Source organism: Chelonoidis abingdonii, chromosome 3, assembly GCF_003597395.2.
Source record: "Chelonoidis abingdonii isolate Lonesome George chromosome 3, CheloAbing_2.0, whole genome shotgun sequence".
NCBI classification, from domain to species: domain Eukaryota; kingdom Metazoa; phylum Chordata; order Testudines; family Testudinidae; genus Chelonoidis; species Chelonoidis abingdonii.
Genome location: NC_133771.1, coordinates 143,774,970 through 143,795,642, shown reverse-complemented (window position 1 = coordinate 143,795,642; position 20,673 = coordinate 143,774,970). Strand labels below are relative to the sequence as shown.

Sequence of the window (20,673 nt, the reverse complement as noted above, 5' to 3'; positions counted from 1 at the left end):
CTTATACTAACAGTTCTCTAACTCTGCCCATTTAGCCTGGCTTTGCTTCTCCACTTTGGAAGGTGCCTAGGAAAAAAACCCTAAAGACTTCACTGTTGCATATATGAAGTATAATATTACAGTCTTTTATGGTACATTGATACAACCTACATATCCTTTCTGTCCCCTGCGTAGTATAGCAGAATCTCAGGTCGACTTTGCAAGGGACTATACATGACTGCAGTTCTGGGGAAAAAAGCTGATCTTGTCTATAGCACGTGAGGTCTCTGACTACTACAGGGACAGTGAATGGAGTGGAGTGGGATGTCCCTCCCAAAAGTGGAATGATCGATGTGAGACTAGTCTTTTAAGTGGGTGACATGTGGAGGGAATGCGAGTGAAATGCTGTGGTCTCCTCTGGTCCTCACCACTAGGGGAAAGTCTGCTTTTCAGTATCTAATTACTAGGTAGGTTCACGAGGTATAGGCCAGAACAGAGTTGTATTTTGGATAGTTGAGATCCGTAGCCCAGAATTCAAAATTACATGAAAGACTGAGGATGTTGATAGAGAGGCAGGAGATAAGGTTAACATTGGAAACTTATGTCATTATTACTAAAATTACATTTTCAGAACATTTACAGCATTTAATTTATTTTCATTTTTTAAAATCTTATAAAATGGTGTTTTTTAAAATCTTATAAAGAATGGTGTTTAAAATTAGTAGATATTCATAGTCATATACTCATACAACCCCTTCACTACCTTAATGAAGTTTTTGGCCTGGGAATTTTTAAAGAACAAAACAGTTTTATTTCTATATATTCCTAACAATATTTTAAGTCCTGTTTTCTTGAAAGGATTAGTTTAGAAAATTCTGGAAAATAACGAAGATTCGTATTACCCAATATATTAAAAAGATACATTTAAAGAACATTAAATTGCAAGTCAAGCACTCAGAAAGTAAGAAATACCAGAATTAAATTTGCGTGGGTATGTGTATTATAAGACGGTCTCTCTCAACATCATGTAGGAAGTCTGTGGCAGAGTCAGGAACAAAGCCCAGATCTCTTGGGATCCAGTCCATTGCCTTAACCACAAAGAAACATTCTTGTCCTTCTTACAAACCTCTGCCTCATTCACTATCTATTATTTGCACTGAAAGAAGCAGGGGTCCTGCAGAACAGACAGCATGTGATCATGTAATTAAGGACTTTATCATAATTAATATACACAGGGGAGGGCAAGTTAAGATTTCATGAAAAACCTTAATTCTGACATTTCCTAACCTGAGGAGGTGACTTTGCAAACTTTACATCCTTTATACATAGTTTTGGTATGCAATTTCCTAGATTAAAGAAAAATACATAAATCCTCAAACCAACAAGGCAAATTTTATCATGTGAAACCATACTGACCCACATGTGGGTTGTCAGCAGGATTTAAACCCAAAACCTTTAGTTCCACAGCACAGATGTTTACTGCTTGACTTGTTAGAGTAATTGACAGTAGTAGCAGGCTATTATCTTCTAAGTACACCAACCACTAGAGAGGTAAATGTGACACTTTGCTAATGGCTTACACAACTGTTTTCTAGATAGCAGCGGAACATTGGGAATCAGGATTCCTGATTTCTATTCCTGACACTGGAAGGAAGTGGTCATAGATAGCATAACCAAGCATATACATTTGGCATGTTTTATCATTCAAAGCAGTGAGAATGTGGATTGAGTCTGCAACATTAGAGATAGGGTGATATTGTCAGTTGTACCTGAAATGACTTTGTGTAACCACGCTGTAAAATCAGTGGTATGATATTCACCTGCCTTCTAAGGTAGGAATATGGGGCCTTCCTTAGTAATAAGAAGTGCAATGATGGGCAGAGAATTTTGCATACCAGTAGATGGGGGAGCTGAGATTAGAATGCACAGTCTCTTTCTGGGTCCCAGTGCAGCACTACTTCCCAAAGTGGTAGCTGCTGGTGCCACATCCTTCATGGAGTCTGTGGGGCCAGCAAGCATGCTCAGTGCAGATGGAATGTTCAGCAGCTGTGGCAGCAAGCCTCTAAAGGCTTCTCTTGACTGCAAAGTTAACTCGTATTACAACTTGACTGTTGCACCTAACTCAAGCTCCATCTACTAACAACAACCCTTAACTCAAGTTGGCTGTGCCATTAGGGGGCATAACATGACCACTGTGCAGTGTGGATGTAGGCTAGCTCCACTAGTACTACATTGTCTTTCCACAAATCCACCTGTGTGCCCAGAAAAGACAGATAAACTCTCCCACTGGGAAAGAATTCATAGAGCTTACTTCAGTGCAAAGAGCCATCAGATATGCCCACAGAAGCCTTAGTGTCACACAAGTGAGCTCAATACCAGTATAAAAACAGCAGCTTGACCATTGCTCTGCAGGGTGGATACTTGCTCTCTCAAGTTAGGCTTACTTGAAAGAAGTAGCTCACATAGAGAATCTATGAGTTAACTCTACCATGTAAACATACCATAGTCTTTACCAAGCATGTGAAAATAGCAATTTTCAGACATTTACAATTTGGTTATATCTGGATACTTTTTAATGGAGACAGCAAAAGGTACCTGTCTAATATCAGGATCACTCACCTGCCAAATTTTATGTACCTATTCCAAATCATGCAAGTGCTAGAGCTCTTTAAAGAAACCTTCAAAAATGTAACTTTTGGAAAAGGACTAACACACTATTTTTATTGTGTACTTTATACTAATTATTCCATAATCTCTTCCTTGGAAGCAGCTAATTTCAGAAAAGCGGATTTCAGCTCCCTTAAAGAAATGATGGGCAGGATTCCCTGGGAAGCTGAACTGAAGGGGATGGGTGTCCAGGAGAGCTGGCAGTTTTTTAAAGAAACCATGCTTGCTCAGGAGCACAGCAAACGAATACCATTACCTTGATGTGCAGAAAGAACAGCAAGCGTAGGAAGTGACCCAGCAATGCTTAGCAGGGAACTCAGTGGTGTGAGCTGAAGCAAAAGAAGGAGCTTGAACAAAAATGTAAGCTTGGACAGAATGACTGGGGAGGCATATAGATTATTGCTCAGGCCTGCAGCATGAAATCGAGAAGGCCAAAAGGCAATGAGTTGGAACCTAGCAAGGATGATGAGAGGATAATAGGAAGGGTTTTTCAAAGTATGTAGCAACAAGAGGAGGATTAGGGGATGGTGTGGGTCCTGTTTACTCAATGAGGCAGGTATCCTAGTGGTGGAAGCTATTGGAAAAGGCTGAAGTACACTCAATCACCTTCTTCACTTCAGTCTTTACGGCAGGATCCAACTCCCAGACTACTTACACCGGGGAAAACGCAGAGGGAGGCGAGGAGAGAGCAGCCCACTGTGGATAGAGGGTCAGGTTAGGGACTTCCTTAAGAGCGTCTAGACGTGCACAAGGTCTATGGGACCGGACGAACTGCATTTCCGAGGGGCTGAGGGAGTTAGCTGATGTGATTGACAAGAGCCGTTGACCTTACGTATCTTTGAAAATTATCAGTGCGAAACAGGAGAGGTACCCATAGGACTGGACGAAAGCAAATATGGTACCATATCTTTAAGAAACGGGAAAAGGAGATCCAGGAACCTACAGACCAATCGTCAGTCCAACCTCAATGCCCTGGAAAACATGCATGCTACGCAGCGGCGAAGGAATCCATCCTGAAAACTTAGAGGAAACAAGGTGATCAGAAGGCATTAGCATGGATTCACCAAGGGTAAATCATGCCTGACCAACCTGTTGCTTTCTATGATGAAGATGACTGGACTTGTGGGATGGGGGGCAAAGTGCTGTGATGTTGTAATACCTTGATTTAGTAAGGCTTTTATTGACATGGTTTTCCACAGCATTCTCATCAGCAACTAAGGAAGTATGGGTGGTATGGAATGGCTGTGAAGTGGATAGAAAACTGGCTGAATCAACGGGCTCAGCGGGTAGGTATCAATGAGCACACTCTATAGTTGGCAACCAGTAAACAAGTCTGGAGTGCCCAGGGGTCTGTCTTAGGGCCCGTTCTATTCAATGTCTTCATTAATGATCTTGATGATGGGATAGATTGCACATTAAGTAAATTTGCAGATGAACACCTAAGTTGGGGGGAGTGGTGGACACGCTGGAGGCAGGGATAGATTCAGGAGACTTAGAGACAAATTGGAGAGAGTGGCGTAGCCACAAGAAACCTCATGAAGTTCAACAAGGGAACAAGTGCCAAAGTCCTGCACTTAGGACAGAAAAACCCCATGCACTGCTACAGGCTGGGGACTGTTGGCTAAGTAGCAGTGCTGAGAGAAAAGGATCTTGGGTTACGGTAGATGGAAAGTTGAACATGAGGCCTACAGTGTGCTCTTGTAGCCAAAAAGGCTAATAGCATACTGGGCTGTATTAGTAGGAGTGTTGCCAGCAGATCGAGGGATGTGATTATTCCCTCTATTCGGCACTGGTGAGGCCGCATCTGGAATATTGTGTCCAGTTTGGCGCCACACTACAAAAAGGACGTGGAACAATTGGAGAGAGTCCAGCGAGGGCACAACAATGAAATTGCAGATTAGAGACTAGAGCACATGACTTATGAAGAGAGACTGAAGGAACTAGGCTTATTTAGCCTGCAGAAGAGAAGACTAAGGGGGGATTTGATAGCAACCTTCAACTACTTGAAGGGTGCTCCAAGGAGGAGGGAGCTAGGCTGTTCTCAGTGGTGACGGAGGACAGAACAAGGAGCAATGGTTTGAAGTTGCAGTTGCGGAGAGTCGAGGACCTGGATATTAGAAAAAACTTTCTGACTAGGAGAGTGGTGAAATATTGGGAATGGGTTTACCTAGGAGGTGGTAGAATCTCCATCTTTCGAGATATTTAAGGTCTGGTCTAGACGCACCTGGCTGGATTATTTAGGGAAGTGGTCCTGCCTTTAGCAGGTGGGTTGGACTAGATGACCTCATGAGGTCCCTTCACCTTTTGATTCTGATAGTCTGATGAATTTGCTTTACTGAAGTGAACTTTTTCCGAGGGGGAGGGGGACAAAACAAACAACAACAAAACAAAACGACACCACACTTGGCACGAGGACAATTAAAGGGACAGGTACGATATTGTTGAACCTACTATACAATAAATGCTATTTTTGAAGAAATAAAAACTAAAAGCCCTGCCGAAAAGGAAGACTAGGCAATCCTGTGGCTGGAAGAATGGGTTTTCTTTTTTTGGGAGCATGGACTGGTGGAGTTGCACATATAGCTTTCAAGTTGATTTATAACAAATATTTAGGAAACTGTAATCAAGTGCTCTCAAGTGGATGATCCATAAAGTAATCCTTCTGCATGCTTCCGACTGGTGGCAGTCGTCGTGATGATTTCCAACAGAAAGGCGACACAACATATAAATAGTAGATCCCCGCTACAGCGAAATCTGCTGTTTCGGTACGCGTGGGATCTGTCCGGCATGTGGCAGACTATGCCTCTAGACCCTCGAAATTGCCTGTACTGCGTCCCACATTCTCTGATGGTGCGTTCTCGCCCGTACGTTGTTCAAAAGGACTCCAACGTCCCACTCACTTGAGTAAGTTGTCCATATTGCGGTCGTCTGAGGGCCCGGCGAGCAGCAATACTGGTTATGCGGAGTAGGCACTCGCAGGGCATTGAAGACAGCTCAGGGCATGGGGGTGGCTGGGTCCCCTGCAGTGGGCTGCATCCTGGGACCACTAGACGGAGCGGCCATTTAACCCTGGGATTTTGGAGCCTCGCTCTGAGGCATTCTGCTAAGTGCCTCATGCCTGTTGTTTTTTTAGGTTTCGGAAAGTTTTCTCAGAGGGCGGGGAAAGGTTCTTTGTCCGTACGGCAGTGGCTGGCCATCAACGCCCCCCGGCTGCATGTCAGCCAGCTGAGCTGCAGATCCTCGACCTGTTCTCTCCTGGGGAAGGTCCAGCGCTGAATTGGGGGACAAGGTGAGAAGCTGATTAGACACAGGAGATTGGGCAAGGCCCAGGCCTCATCCCCATCCTATGACCATTTCGCTGGCCTTAGCAGCACAGGAGCCTGGTGGAGAAAGAGAGGGAGGCAGGTGCTCCCGGGAAAGGGAGGTTGAATTCCACCTCCACTGAGCAGGAGGAACCAGCTCGTCCCCGGAGCAGCTCCAAGCCCACTTTTGCCTGGCTAATTAATGACAAAGCATTGGCTCATCCCGGACTTCTGTTCTTAAGGGACAGGTGCTATCACTTGGATTGGAAGTGGTCAGGGGTGTCCCATAAGTGTGTTGCTCCTCGCGCCACCTCTCTGTCCCTCTTGGGGCCACTCACCCAGTTCCCAGTGGCCTAGGGTGCCTGTGTGTTTCCCTTTAGCAACCACTCAGAGTTGCTCCCAATCACTGGCAGTCCTGGCTGAGTGCCAAGGATAGTGGCAGTAGATTGACGAATCTGCCTAGGTCAGGGCTCGAGGTCTCATATGGTTTCTTGCTGGGGTTAGCAAAGTTCATTGTCCTTGACGTCTCGCAGAAGGCTGGACTCTTCAGCTCCTGGAGTAGAACGGGGGGATTCAGTCAGCAGGGGCTGCGATCCGCCGCGGGATCCATTCTCGACCAGAGCTGCCATTCCTGCGCTTCGCGTATTAGTGGCTGGGGTAAGTTAGGAAAGGTCATCAAACCTCACATCCACTTTCAGCGTACCTCGCAGGATCCATGTGAGGAGATGTTAACGTAGATAGTTATGACTCAGCTTCTAGCACATGAGTACTTGTAACGTTTTGAATCACTGGTCCAGCGTACACTCGTCCCACCTGGTGCTACACTTTCTCTATCTTTCAAATGGGGACTCATCGGAGCTCACGTTAATAAAGGGTTTGTGATCATTGCTCTCTCTTCCGTAATACTTTCTGCACTCCTATGCCCCCACAGGCCTACTGCGTGTTCCTTCAAACATATCGCGGATGCCCTATGTTAGTTGTCTGTGTTACTCGCTGCAGGCCTGACTGTTTACAGTCCTCCTTCAGCAACTGAAGCCGCTAGATCCAGAACGAATCACAGTTCCTGACGCTGCCTGTATTGGAGTTCTAGACCCTGGCGTGGGGAGGCGTGCTCAATACAGGTAGATCTCTAACCTCTCTCTTCTCCAGGTGCAGGAGTAAGGCCTTCTAGGTTCTTGCTCCGTGAGCGTGGAGCTGTCTAGAGTTTGGATGTGCGCTGAGCGACAGCAGATGGTAGCCCACAGGCCATAGGATATAATCAAATGTCAGGGGGGACCTTCCTGTGTGCTTGCCGAAGATGCTGTATGCCCCCTGTGAGGAATCCCTTCCTTCGCTGATGCTGGACTTTTGGTTCCTGGACTGTGCCAGGAAGCCAGCTCTCATCCCTAGCAAGCTTGGCTGATTCCCTACCCTGCTGTTTACTCTTAGGCCTCTGCAGCGCCAGTGCTCTTTGGGCAAGGACTGGCAGAGCCAGCTGTTCATCCTGAAAACTGACTATTTTATTTCCTACCTTTGTTTCTCCTGCTCTTTTAACTCAGTTACCATCCATGAAGAGGACCTTGATGGTGTACCTGGGTATGGCACAATATTCTGCATGATTCGTTGATTCAATTGCTTATTCTTTGGGGTTCAAACCCTTTGTCCCCTGGGGTGGAGGATCCCTTGATTGTCACATGCGCGCTGTCTTTCAGGCTCTTGTGTCCAGCCTCTTTCATACAGATATATCCATGCAGGCCGCCAGCTCAGGGTGAGCAGTGGACACTCAACTGCTGCCCACCTGGGGGGGGTGATCTTCATCCTGTCAAACCAAGTGGCATAGGTCTCATTGAGGCTCAGACAGAAGATCCTGGTGCCATTTCTCCGTGGACGATAATAGATAAACCAGTTCACGGCTCTTTCTGCCATTGGGCCGCTCTAGTGGCGGAACAAAATGGAACGTCCTTTGCATATCATATCCTTTGGTTTGGGGAGGCTTTCCCTATCCTGGATCCTAGCCCTGGGTACTAGAGACCTATTTCTCAGTCATAGATTATCCTCATGTTCTTCTCAGAGGATTGTATCCAGGATCCTGGAGAATGATCTTGCAGGAGGTTTGAGTGTGGCGCCACGAAGATCAACTCACGGTTTTCACGACCCAGGTTGCGTCTTCAACCCAGGTCTCTGCAGTGTTTCATGGGAGCAAGACCCATGCACTCCAACCTCCACCTGGCGCCTGCGCGCTTTGGAAATGCTTACCTTAGGACCACAATGAAGTTCATTCCCAGTTTGGAGGCTCACTCTAAGGGCTCCCTATTGGAGAAGTCCAGAGAAGCTTATAATGGCCCTCCCCACCCTGGCTGGGATTATTTAGGGAAAGTGGTCCTGCCTTTAGCAGGGGGTTGGACTAGATGACCTCATGAGGTCCCTTCCAACCTTTTGATTCTATGATTCTATGAATTTGCTTTTACTGAAACCTTTTCCGGGGGGAGGGGGGGGACAAAAAAACAAAACAAAACAAAACAAAACCCACACCTCTGGCAGAGACAATTAAAGGGGACAGGATACGATATGTTGAACTAATATAAAATAAATGCTATTTTGAAGAAATAAAACTAAAGCCCTGCAGAAAAGGAACTAGAATCCTGTGGCTGGAGAAGGTTCTTTGAGCATGGACTGGTGAGTTAACATATAGCTTTCAAGGTGATTATAACAAAAATATTAGGAAACTGTAATCAAGTGCATCATTTCCAGGTCCATTGATAACATATTAGCTGACATGCATATGGATTGATTCTTCCTCCTAAGGTGAGTGTAATGATCCATTTAAAAAGTAAGCCTGACAGGATTCTGAGCCCCCATCTTTTCTGATTTTACTTTACAAATTTACTCTCTATTTTTTTCTTTTTACATATAAAATTCAACCTCACCAGTTGCAATATTTTAATTAAAAATTAAACTAATACAACTGTGCTAAACCGGAGCTGCCCCTATAAAGTTCTTCTCTAGCGCCTTATCAGAGACGTTTAACCACATGTGCCCTGCTCTCCACACCTAGTGGAAGATAGTTTCTCACTTCAACTTTTTGCCTGGCCAACGCTAGCAATAAGTATCAATGGAATATACTGTAAATGTCTAAAGTTACTTTGAACTGGTGAATTCCATTGTACAGAAAAGTTACCTGCTCTGAAAAGCATCACAAAAAACATTCAAAGTTATTTAACCCTGTGAAAAATTATGAATTTAATTGTAAGTTTAAAACTTTTTTTTGCTTTGGAGAAACTGAACTTTAAATATAAAAGAACTTACTTTATTTTACTTTGCCCAGAACACACATTATATAAACACACAAATCCCCCAAAGGTGCCAAAAGTTGTCCCTCTGTTTTTCTAAATGATCTTGCATGTGCAGTCTAGCTGAAAAGACTCATCGATTATGCCTACATAAACAACAAAAGCCCTTAGAAAAAATATCTAGATCAAAAGCCTGTCAAACACTGAACAGGAAAGAGAAATCCTGTTTTAAACATGGCCTCTTTCAAGTCTGAATTCAATCCCACCAAGTAAAAACAAAGGATTTCATAATTGAAGGTATTTTAAAATTACTTTATTTTTGGAACTTAACTAAAAGATTCATTTCTCCTATATGTTAAGCTCCATCTTTCATATAGTAATATCGTGACAGATTTCTGAAAAGTAGCATTTGCAAGGTTTAAAGATATGTAGACTAGTTTATTTAGAACACATCTATGTTCATATCATAACCCGTTCTTGTAGTAATTTCCATTAGACCATGCAAATGATATTTGCTGCTGTTCTGAGGTAATGGGGTTTCTTCTTCCATCAATGATCACACAAAACTCCCACTAACTCCAAAAAAGAGTAACGTGTACATTCTGATAGGAGACTAGACATCTAGGATCGGATTTATCAGTATCTTCTTTTCTCTCTATCCCCAAATGAACACAAGAACAGGGAGGGGGAGCACTTTGAGGGAAAAAAAATCTGGTAAGCATATAACAAACAAAAGAGAATGATATTACTTCTCCTCCACGTAATCATTCTGTGGAATTCACTGCTGCAGGAACACAGTCTCAAAAACTGTGGAGAAATTTAAATAGGGAGCCAGGCAACTTCTATAACCATTAATAATGTTTTCATTGTCCTTTCCTAAAGGGATGAAGAAACATCATTGAAGTTTCTTCTGATTTATATCAGTATAATGGAAATAAACCTCATATTCAATTCATTGTTCTAGTTTTAGGAGGAATGCATAGAACAGTTATTAGACCTTAAGTTGTAACTCCTAACACAATATCTGATGGAAAGAATCTCTACTTCATATTGACAAATGACCTTTAATTGGTTGTTCCTTCTTCTACATCCATAACTTTATTTGCATCTACATTAAGCTAGATGCCGAAAACAATTACCAGCTAAACACCATCATTTTGGCATCAAGTATAGAATGTAGGCCTCTTTGATTCCAAAGCACATCTTACCAATTGTTTCAGGACACAGCTAAAGACCTGTTTGGCAAGGATTTGGGGACTGACCTCCGTAATTTCAGGATCTGTTGATTTGTATTTGCTTGGTTGTGTGGTGTTTTGGCTATGGCCATCAATCTAAATAAGTCTGTTCAATGACATGTGAAGTCACGTGAAGGAATTGGTGCACACATGCTGAACGGCACCATAAGACTACCTTGAAAATGCTATTTACCTTTGATGATCTAGTTAGGAAGCAAAAATGTGACTTTAATACCTGACTAGCTCACCAGAAAAATAAATAAATAATGGGCATTGAACTTTAATACAATCCATCAATGATAATTTCCATTTGTGACGATTAGGTAACACAGTCCTAGACTTCAGCACTATTGACCTCTAGAAGGGATAAGCAGTAGAAACTCTCACTTCTCATATGATTGATTATCCAATCACGAGGCAATATTTTTGTCTTCTATTATGTTGTATGGTTACAGAAAGTTGGAGTGGAGGTGCTTCCCTCCTAGTGTTCAGACAAGATCAGCACAGATACATTTACCACCACCACCACCGCCCCCACAGCATTTTCCACAAGCCTGTCCTGAGGAGTTCATTTGGATTTGCCTTTTGTGTTTGCTTAAAAAATTAGACATGGATTTTACAATCTGAGGAGCTGAAACGAGACCTTTGCTCTGCAGACACTGTATTTTTGGCAAGTACACAACAGTCACTGCTTTGGAGATGAGTCCAGCTTTAAAAAATTTTTCAAGGAACAAAAATATTACTAGAGTTGTGAATTCATGATGAGTTCACACTCTTGAGCCAATAGCATCTGTCTTTGCTGCCACTCAAGAGGGTGACTCACTGGCAGTACAGCAGAGTTGTCCCACAAATCTTTTAGAACTGTGTGGCATTTGATTAAACTAACCCACATCTTTCTATGATGCCAAAATAAACTGTCTCTTTACTCCCGGTGTATAAACATTGTTACTATAACTTTCCTTTGAAATGTCTTGAAAAGGTTCAATGACGTTTCATTATTTACCTTGATTAATGAATTGCTCCATGCTGTCTTTGAAAGGCTGGATGTGCTCTTCTAGTGATACCTGATAAACTTTCCCCGCTTGTGTCTCACAGGCTGAAATTGAAACAACAGATTACTTTAGGGTGACACAATGGCATAGATACGAATACTGTAGTAAAAATACATTAGCTTATATAAATTTATAGCTAACAAAACTTGCTAGGATATGATCCTTAGGAACATACTGCTTCAAATGCAAACACTACAATAAAATCTTCCTGGAGAGTAATTTTGTTCCTGATCAAATGTTTCGGAATAAATTAACAACTCGTACCCAAAGTAAGTGGTCGGTTTATAGGTGTCAGAGACCATCCTTCCTGCTACCCTCTGACTCCTAGGGAGTCTGCTACCCAGGGAGTGACCAGATTTTTGTGGGGAAACATTTGGAACATTTATTATTTGGACAGCAAGGGATAATGAGGAAGGGGAGGGGGTTGTATTTACCTCTTTGTAAATATATTGTTACATATGCTGTATTTTACAGCATGTTCCAGCAGGGTGAGCTCCATATCTTATTTATTAAATTATATTTCCCTGGATCAAAATCCTACCCTTATTTCTTGCATTACTCTTTCTGTTTCTATGTTCAGCTCCCCTTCTCTTCACTCCATTTTAAGGTCCCATTTTCTCTCTTTTTAAAATTTCCTTTTCTCGTGGTCTTCTCTTTCCTTGCCTTACTTCTTTCTACACATCATTTACTCCCACTGTAGTTTTCCCCCTCCTCTAGCCTCTTACAGTCTCCTCCTACTTCCAAAATATATTCTCCTTCTTCTCCCAGTCCTCTACTTCCTCATCATGCATTATCTCAACCCCTCCTTCACATGAGATGCCTTCACTTGTTTCCTGCTGGTAGAACAGTAAAGGAAGCAGCAGAAAGAATACTTGTGTGTATGATGTCTTCCTCCAGCTTCCTGAGTCCACCCTTCAGTGGCTGCAAGCTGCAGTACACAAAATGCTTGCTCTACCTTGGGCTTGAGTCTGTAATTAGCTCCTCAAAGGCTTGAAATCCTATGTAAGTCAGGAAGTCAACAAGGGACAAAGAAGCTTCAATACACAAATATTTCTGGATAGAAGCCAGGGATATGACCTTAACTGCACAGCACTGCAAAATATATATATAAGTGGAGGTTGCTGGATCTGTGTAGGTAAAATGTAATCTGTGGGTTTCTTGTTTATAGTTGTCTGCAGGGTTTCGTTGTTGAAGCAGATTGTGGTGTCCAAGAAGCTGATGCTGGTGTGGGAGTGTTCTAGAATGAATATGATGGATAGGTGGTAGTAGCTGAAGTTGTGGAAATCTATCATGGAAAGTAGGTCATCTGCCCAGAGGATGAAAATATCATAGATGTATCTCAGGTATATATCACTGGTTTTGTGGTACACTTTCCCAGAAATTCTTCCTCAAAGCGGCCCATGAAGATGTAGGCATATTGGGGAGCCATCTTAGTACCCTGGGCAGTTTGCCCATGGTTTGGACAAAGTGTTTGTGTTGAATACAAAATTGCTTTGGGTGAGGATGATATAGATGAGTTTTGGCAATGTGTTTGTGTGTAAGGGAGCGTCTGCCACTAGGATAGCAAGGATTCCAGTGGCACCTTAAAGACTTAACAGATTTATTTGGGCATATGCTTTCATGGGTAAAAAGCCCACTTCAGATGCATGGAGCAAAAATTACAGATGCAGTCATTATTATACTGCCAGTAGAATGATGACTGTGATAGAACCTGGAAATTGACAAGGTCAAATCTTAAAGTAGGCTGGCTCTCATGGTGCAGCCATGTGATGGAGGGAGGGCTAGCTCAGCAGTTTGAGCACTGGCCTGCTAAACCGAGGGTTGCGAGTTCAATCCTTCAGGGGGCCATTTAGGGATCTGGGCAAACATTGGGGATTGGTCCTGCTTTGAGCAGGAGGTTGGACTAGATGACCTCCTCCTGAGGTCCTTTCCAACCCTTATATTCTAGGAATGCATTCAAACAAATGGCACTAGCTTTAATATGACACCCTGAGGGCTCTGTCTGTACCACTTCTGAATAGTGGATGAAATTATTGTGTCATGGAAAGCCTATGTATATGTGGATCCACCCTAAATTAGTAGTGTGGCATCATGTCTCTATCAGGACAGAGACAATGGTAAGGGATCAGTACTCAGCAACAGTCTCTTTGAAGTAAAACACATTGGGACAATAGGTTTGCTCTAGTTTGGAGAAGACACTTGTACCTTGTGTGTGCAGGGAGGGGAGTTTGAAAGTAATGGAAAATTACCAAAAAGACAGAAAATAAGGTGACCCCAAGCAAGAGTTTATAAAGGGATTCACTTGGGGGGAACAGGGTAGGAGAGAGCCATTTTGCAGCTGATTAATATGAGGGCAGTTGCTGCAGGGGCAGAGTACCCTGCCACGGAACACAGATGATTTCCCAAGAACTCCCAAGGGAAGGGTGAGCTAGTGAGGATTGTGTAGTGTTCTGTGTGATATATGCACTCTCTTGTTCTTTACATGATTAAATATAAAAAGAGCATAAAGTTGAAAGATTATACAAAAGGTATACATGTTTGTGCTTCACAAGAACCACACGCTCCTGAGAGAGTTAAACTGCAAACCAGAAGCTTCACACCTTTAGAGTGGAGTTCTGGGAGATGGGCTTTTCAAGTCCTGGGGCATCTGAAGGGTCAGTGCTGCACCCAGAGCACCCAGGAGGCTGGACAACAGGTTCCAACACTAGGAGGGCAGTGCCAGTTGGAAAGTCTGTGCGCTGAGAGTGCTCCATGGGGTTCTTAGTTTGGGGCAATAGCTGGACTCTGTTCAACTCCAGAAGCTCAACATACCCCAGGGGATCCACAATACAGAGGCTTCGATCCCTTCACAGCAATCCTAGTGGGAGCCAGGAAAAGATGATCACTAGGATCTGTGACAAATGGGTTCCAACAAACTGCCTCAGCTTTAAAACGTCATGAACCAATAGAAAGACAAGGTGGGTGAGGTAAGGTCTTTTATTGGACCAACTGCTATTGGTGTGAGAGAGAGAGAGAGACAAGTTTCGACCTCCACAGAGCTCTTCTTCAGCTCTGTGCAGCTCAAAAGCTTCTCTCTCTCACTAACAGAAGTTGAGCAAATAAAAGATCTTACATTACCCCCACCTTGTCTCTATAATACCCTGGGACCAACACGACTACAACAACACTGCAATGAACCAACTGAACTCAACTCTTGGGCAATGCCAGACTTCACACTTCGTTCAGACCACTTGTATCTCTAAGTTTTATAAAAGGGGGAGAAAATCCTCTTTGGTGGTCAAAATCTACCTGATCTTTTAATGTAAAAGTACTGCTTCTGCCTAAAATCAAAATTGGCATAAAACCCCTCAAACATATAATGTTACAAAAATATTACAATTCACCCTAAATAGTACCTTTAAATTAAATAGGATTATTTGTGTTATCTTATCTACAACAGAGCAGTTGTGCTATTGTTTCTAAAAGGTACTTCTATGATAAAGAGATTTACTACCATACTGTAATTATCCAATATAAAATGAATATTTAAACTGTCATCACTCTAAAATCCTAGAGAATAGCAATCTGTTTTAGAGATCCAAAAACTCATGTGTCAGAAACAATCACTGGAGGCCTAAACCACACTGCTGTCATACACAGTGCAAAAGAAAATGACTTTGGGAAAAATCCCTGGAAATTTAACAAGGCTCTAAGTGGTAATCACCCTGAATAACAATGGAATCCAGATGCCCAGCAACAAATTAAGATCTATCAAAGGTGTTTTTTGTTTTTTTTTAATTAATTGAACATGAACCCTGAAAACACACCTTCTGGGCATTTCTTTTATCATTTTCCACAACTGTAAAAAATACTACTGATTAAAAGTACACAGAGAAATGAAAATCAAATCAAATTATTCAGTTGCAATCCACACAAATGGCATAAAGTTAGTGGGACATTGACAACTGTAAATATTCTGATTCCTTTATTTGTTTTAAAGTATAATTGAAGATAGAAATGTGAACAGACATTAAAACATGAGTAGCCCTATTCAATTAAAAAAAAGTTAAACAGGACTTCATTACTTGTGAAGCAACTTGTTTGAAAACAAATGTTATATATCCACTCACTCGTGAGCAGGCTTATGAAACATGAATATATGCTAAGTCAAATACCAGAATGGAATTACTACCGGATGTGATGATTTCCTAAGGTTTGGAGAATCTGCTAATTTATTTAGTGAATAAGTGTTATATTAGGTCAATTCCATGGCTAGTGAAAGCACGGCAATGCAAACGCTGCATTTCTCTTCCTTTACTCAGACTTTTGCAGTGTCTTTGAGGCAAGAATGTGAACTTTGTACCTCACGAAAAGTCAACAATTATACTCCACATGAAGCCTTTTCAGAAATGGTCTCATACATTTAATAGAAGACTGTTCACCACAAAGCTTCTCAAAATGCTTCACAAACTAAATTATGTGATCACCTCAGAGTGGAATATGGGAGATGTTCAATGACACTGCCTAACACCACACAAGACTTTAGGACAGGAAGTGAAGACCTTATCTAACTTAGATAGAAGAAAATTGAAGACGGATCTTTTAGGTAGGTAAATTGAAAACTACAAAACATAATTAGTCAAAAAGGTGTTTGATCCAAAGCACTCAAACAGTACCATGGGGCAATGGAGATTTTCCAAAGGGAGCCAATCCAGAAATATAGGATGACCAGCGGAAATATCTTGCACTCTGCCACAAATTGCCATAACAGTCTGGTAACATCACATGAGTTCTGTCTCTCTCCCAGGCTATGGATTACTCATCATTCTCAACATTTTGAAAGATGAAACATTTTATTCTTTTAATTCATTAGCTGCAACTCAGGATGACCTCCTGATATCTCAGTCAATTTAAGAGAAGATAAGTGTGGCTCCTCTAAGGATAAGTGCCCCTCAGAGATTGTACGCTATACCCATGCCATTAGCCTATGGCAGTTCCCATTCAAAATCTTTAAGGAAATGCGCAGATACACTATCTTTTCATATTCACTTTGCTTTGGAAAAGAAAAACAGATGTAATATTGTCAGAATGAAATACTTAATCTTTCTTTCTTGACAGAACTATTTCGAGTCCTGCAACATCTCCTATGACTTGTGAATCTTAAAAACAAAATAAAACCCATTTCTACAATCTGTTGTTTTATGTGAAAGGACTAAACTTTGACATTAGTTATCCTAAAAAGATTCAGAGTTCAGTTTTGATTCAGACAAGCAGCAGAACCCTCTTGGGTGGGAAAACCGAACTGCAAGCCTGGAGAATTAATGAGATTCTGGGAATTTCCCACAGTTGATAAACTTCAGAAATAAACACTTTCACTATCCTTGTACCTCCTGTTTTGATCCAGACTAGAAAATGATAATGAAAATACTCTTAGAGCTTGATCTTATAGTGTCCCTGTGTAGCATACATCTAAATACAAGGAAGAACTGAGTGGCAGGAAAGGGAGTTCCTGAGATGCTAATTCTGCATCAGACTGCTGCTACACTCCCCCAAAGTAATTCATTCCTAGTATCAGACATGGAACCTAAGAGCAAAGAATGCTAAACTAAGAAAGGAACTTAAATAAAGAAGCACCTGGCATTAAGAGAACTGTGCTGAAATCTATGTCCACTTGCCTGACATCCACTCACAACCTTTTTGGGTTCTTTTTGTTTTTTTAAATCTATGGTTTTGTGACTAAGGGAGCAGGTGCACAGTGAGCTAGAGACTTCCTACTGTTTAGCATGGTGCATAACTAGTACTTTTGCTTACAATGTGTATTACCAAAAATGGCCTCCACTCACACTGATAATGGAACAGAAAAACCTCGTGTAATGAGTCAGGTTCTGGATTATGGAGGCCTTCATCTAATAGTATTAGCACCATGAAAGGGGAAGCTTGGTTCAAATTCAGTTATAAAATGGGTGACGGTTGAGGCAAATATTCTCATTTTTGACAAGCATTCACCCCATTCCTGGCAAAAATTGCCAACCATGTGTAGATCCTTCACAGACAATGGAAAAATACAGAAAAGGAAGAAAAACACATCTTACTTTGTCTGATTAGGTATAGGTGTGCTGAAAATGAAGTCCCCAAATGCAGTATCACAACATTTAGAAACAGTGGGAGTCACGCTGATACCACTGCCTTACTAATGGCAGGATCATCACCTACCGGTCTAGAATGCGTCAGTGTCTAAAATTAACTAGAGATTCATTATTTTCTGTAGAACAGGCGTAACATGTTTTTAGGTTTGGTAGTCTTCAGTTCCCCAGATTAACAAACTACTATTTAGGATCATAATCTCTCTAAACAGAACTGTTAGATGTAGTACTCGTATATGATATTCTACAATGTTTCATTGGAGTCTAAAAACCTCTGTCCTGCTGAGCTGTTATTACTCCACACCATGACTAAGGGAAGCAAAGATGACAGGAGCACAAAAGATACAGGCAGTACTCCTGCCTCTTCATATTTCTTACTGAATGAATAAGACACTGCCCGTATATGCCTTTTTTGAATGTTCCTTTACTTAGCAGTGCAAGGGAAAGTGGGTGAAATTGTGCAGAAAAAGTGACACAAGAATGCCTGCTCAGTCTGTTACATACTTTGTAAAATCTATTTGATTTAACTTAACATGATAATGTTTGAAGTAGGGCTGTTGATCAATCACAGTTAACTCATGCAATTAACTCAAAAAAAGTAATCAATTAAAAAAATTAAATCGCAATTAATTGCACTGTTAAACAATAGAATACCAATTGAAATTTATTAAATATTTTGGATGTTTTTCTACATTTTCAAATATATTGATTTCAATTACAACATAGAGTGCAAAGTGTACAGTGCTCACTTTATATTATTGTATTACAAATATCTGCACTGTAAAAATGTTAAACAAAAGAATACATATTTTTAAGTGACTCCTTACAAGTATTGTAGTGAAATCTTTTTATCATGGAACTGTAACTTACAAATTTAGATTTTTTGCTGTTATGTAACTGCACTCAAAAACAAAACAATGTAAAACTTTAGCGCCTACAAGTCCACTCAGTCCTACTTCTTGTTCAGCCAATTGCTAAGACAACCATTTTTGTTTAGAATCATAGAATATCAGGGTTGGAAGGGACCTCAGGAGGTCATCTAGTCCAACCCCCTGCTCAAAGCAGGACCAATTCCCAACTAAATCATCTCAGCCAGGACTTTGTCAAGTCTGACCTTAAAAACCTCTAAGGAAGGAGATTCCACCACCTCCCTAGGTAACCCATTCCAATGCTTCACCACTCTCTGAGTGAAAAAGTTTTTCCTAATATCCAACCTAAACCTTCCCCACTGCAACTTCTGCCTCCAGGTTCATCCACTTTTGCTTTCCCCTTCTCTGTTTCGAGCAGCAGGTCAAAGAGCTCTGCCCCTATTGTTCCTCCACACTTGGACCAGTAACTGTCCGCTCACTTTCAAACTCCGGATGTCTGTGCACTGCTGTATTGCTGTCCCAGCAGATAATCAGGGTGATTAACAGTCTTCTATGAGAACAGGTCTGCGATCTAGTAACTTCTGCAAGTTGTCAAAAGAAAGCCTCATCCACCTATCTCTTGTATGGTGTCTATAGCAGACTTCCCCATCCACATCACCCGTTCTAAAATTGCTCACACTTCTAAATTTTATCCAGAGATCTCAGTTTTTTTGCAGTTTATACTGGAAGTTCTGAGCAGTCATACTGCTCTCTTACATACAATGCAATCCTCCATACCTTTTTCTGCTATGCCTGTCCTTCCTGAACGTTTTACATCCATGACATACTCCAGTCATTGAGTTATCCACCAAGTCTCTTTATTCCAATCACATTTAATTACTGGATATTGCTGCCTGCTTCTTATTTACAATGTCCCTGAAATTGAATCGCATTTGCAGGGCACTTGAGCCAAGCGATTACAGGTATTCAGTTGCGTGCCAGTTATGCTTAGCGTTCTATGCCCCTTCATGCTTCGCCCTTCGAGGCATTGCCCAGGCTGATGATGCTCGTTAAAAATAATTGTTAATTAACTGTTACTGGTTCCTTGGGGAAATTGTACGCTCTCGTCTTCTTTTTACCTGAAATTCTCCTATGTTTCTGTTAGATTAGTCTCAGTGATGACTCCGCAAGTTTGTTTACAGACTTTCTTACACAGCATTTGCAAAATCAAAGAAGTACCAGTGCAATTTCTACAAATAGGTACAGCATTGACCCAGTTTAAGTCTGAAGTGCCATTCAAAATCTGAGAGGACGAGGTATGAGATGCTCCGAATCTAAAAGAGCAACACCTGATGCAAAAACTACATAACCCAAACCACCAAAAACCGAAAATCAGCCTTCTGCTGTGCATCTGACTCAGATTATGAAATGACATGCGGTTGCCTGCCTGCTTGATCATTATTCAGCGACCGTCATCAGCATGGACGCACGGTCCTCTGAATGTGGTGACGCACGAAGGGTGTGACATTCTATCCCTTGGGGGCATACTGTACCCAATTCCTCCTTTTCATATATTCTGATCTTGCATATTAAAGCTGCATTGTAAGCTATCAGCGGGAAAGTATGATCTGCTGAAAGTCATTTCTCGTATGCGCTATATAATCTGGACCTGGCTGGTATATATCTAAATCTTATTGAATTATTAGACTTGTGTTTTTTTTTTTTTTTTTTTTTTTAGTATGGTTGTCACTAAATGCTGTAAGTTGGGAATCAGCCAGATATTAGCTCCGCCAGATGCAACAAGGAAAGTAACCAACACCTGTGCTTGGTGTCAACACCCAACAAGTATTGTCAGCAAAGAGCTGCAATGCAAGACTTCACCTGCATGGCCACACCGGGGAATTGTCTCGATCTTTTGGAGAGACTCGTAATGCTACCTGTCTTGAAGGAGGGACAAGACAAGAGGAGGAAAGAAATGATAAAAGGCTGAGATGCGATTAGCCAGTGGTCTTCCTTCTCTCCATCTACACCTAAGACACGCACAAAGCAACTAGAGTACTGGGTCAACGGAAGCCGGCTGAAGAGAACCAGCAGTCCTCTTGGTAGAGAGCTAAATTTGTCAGACAATGATAGGTGTAGAATAGCTTTAGAAGTGTTTGTGCTTTATATTGTTATTTGCAATCTGATTGTGAATTTGAT

General features: G+C 41.7%; 1 protein-coding gene across 1 annotated transcript in view; it reads right to left on the bottom strand.

The window, feature by feature from the left end:
• Positions 1-20,673, bottom strand: part of FMN2 (formin 2) — a 238,261-nt gene that overhangs the window by 52,350 nt on the left and 165,238 nt on the right. Inside the window, exon 14 of the mRNA XM_075064186.1 lies at positions 11,456-11,548. Coding sequence (XP_074920287.1) covers positions 11,456-11,548 — 93 coding nt within the window. The remainder of the gene's footprint in view (positions 1-11,455; positions 11,549-20,673) is intronic.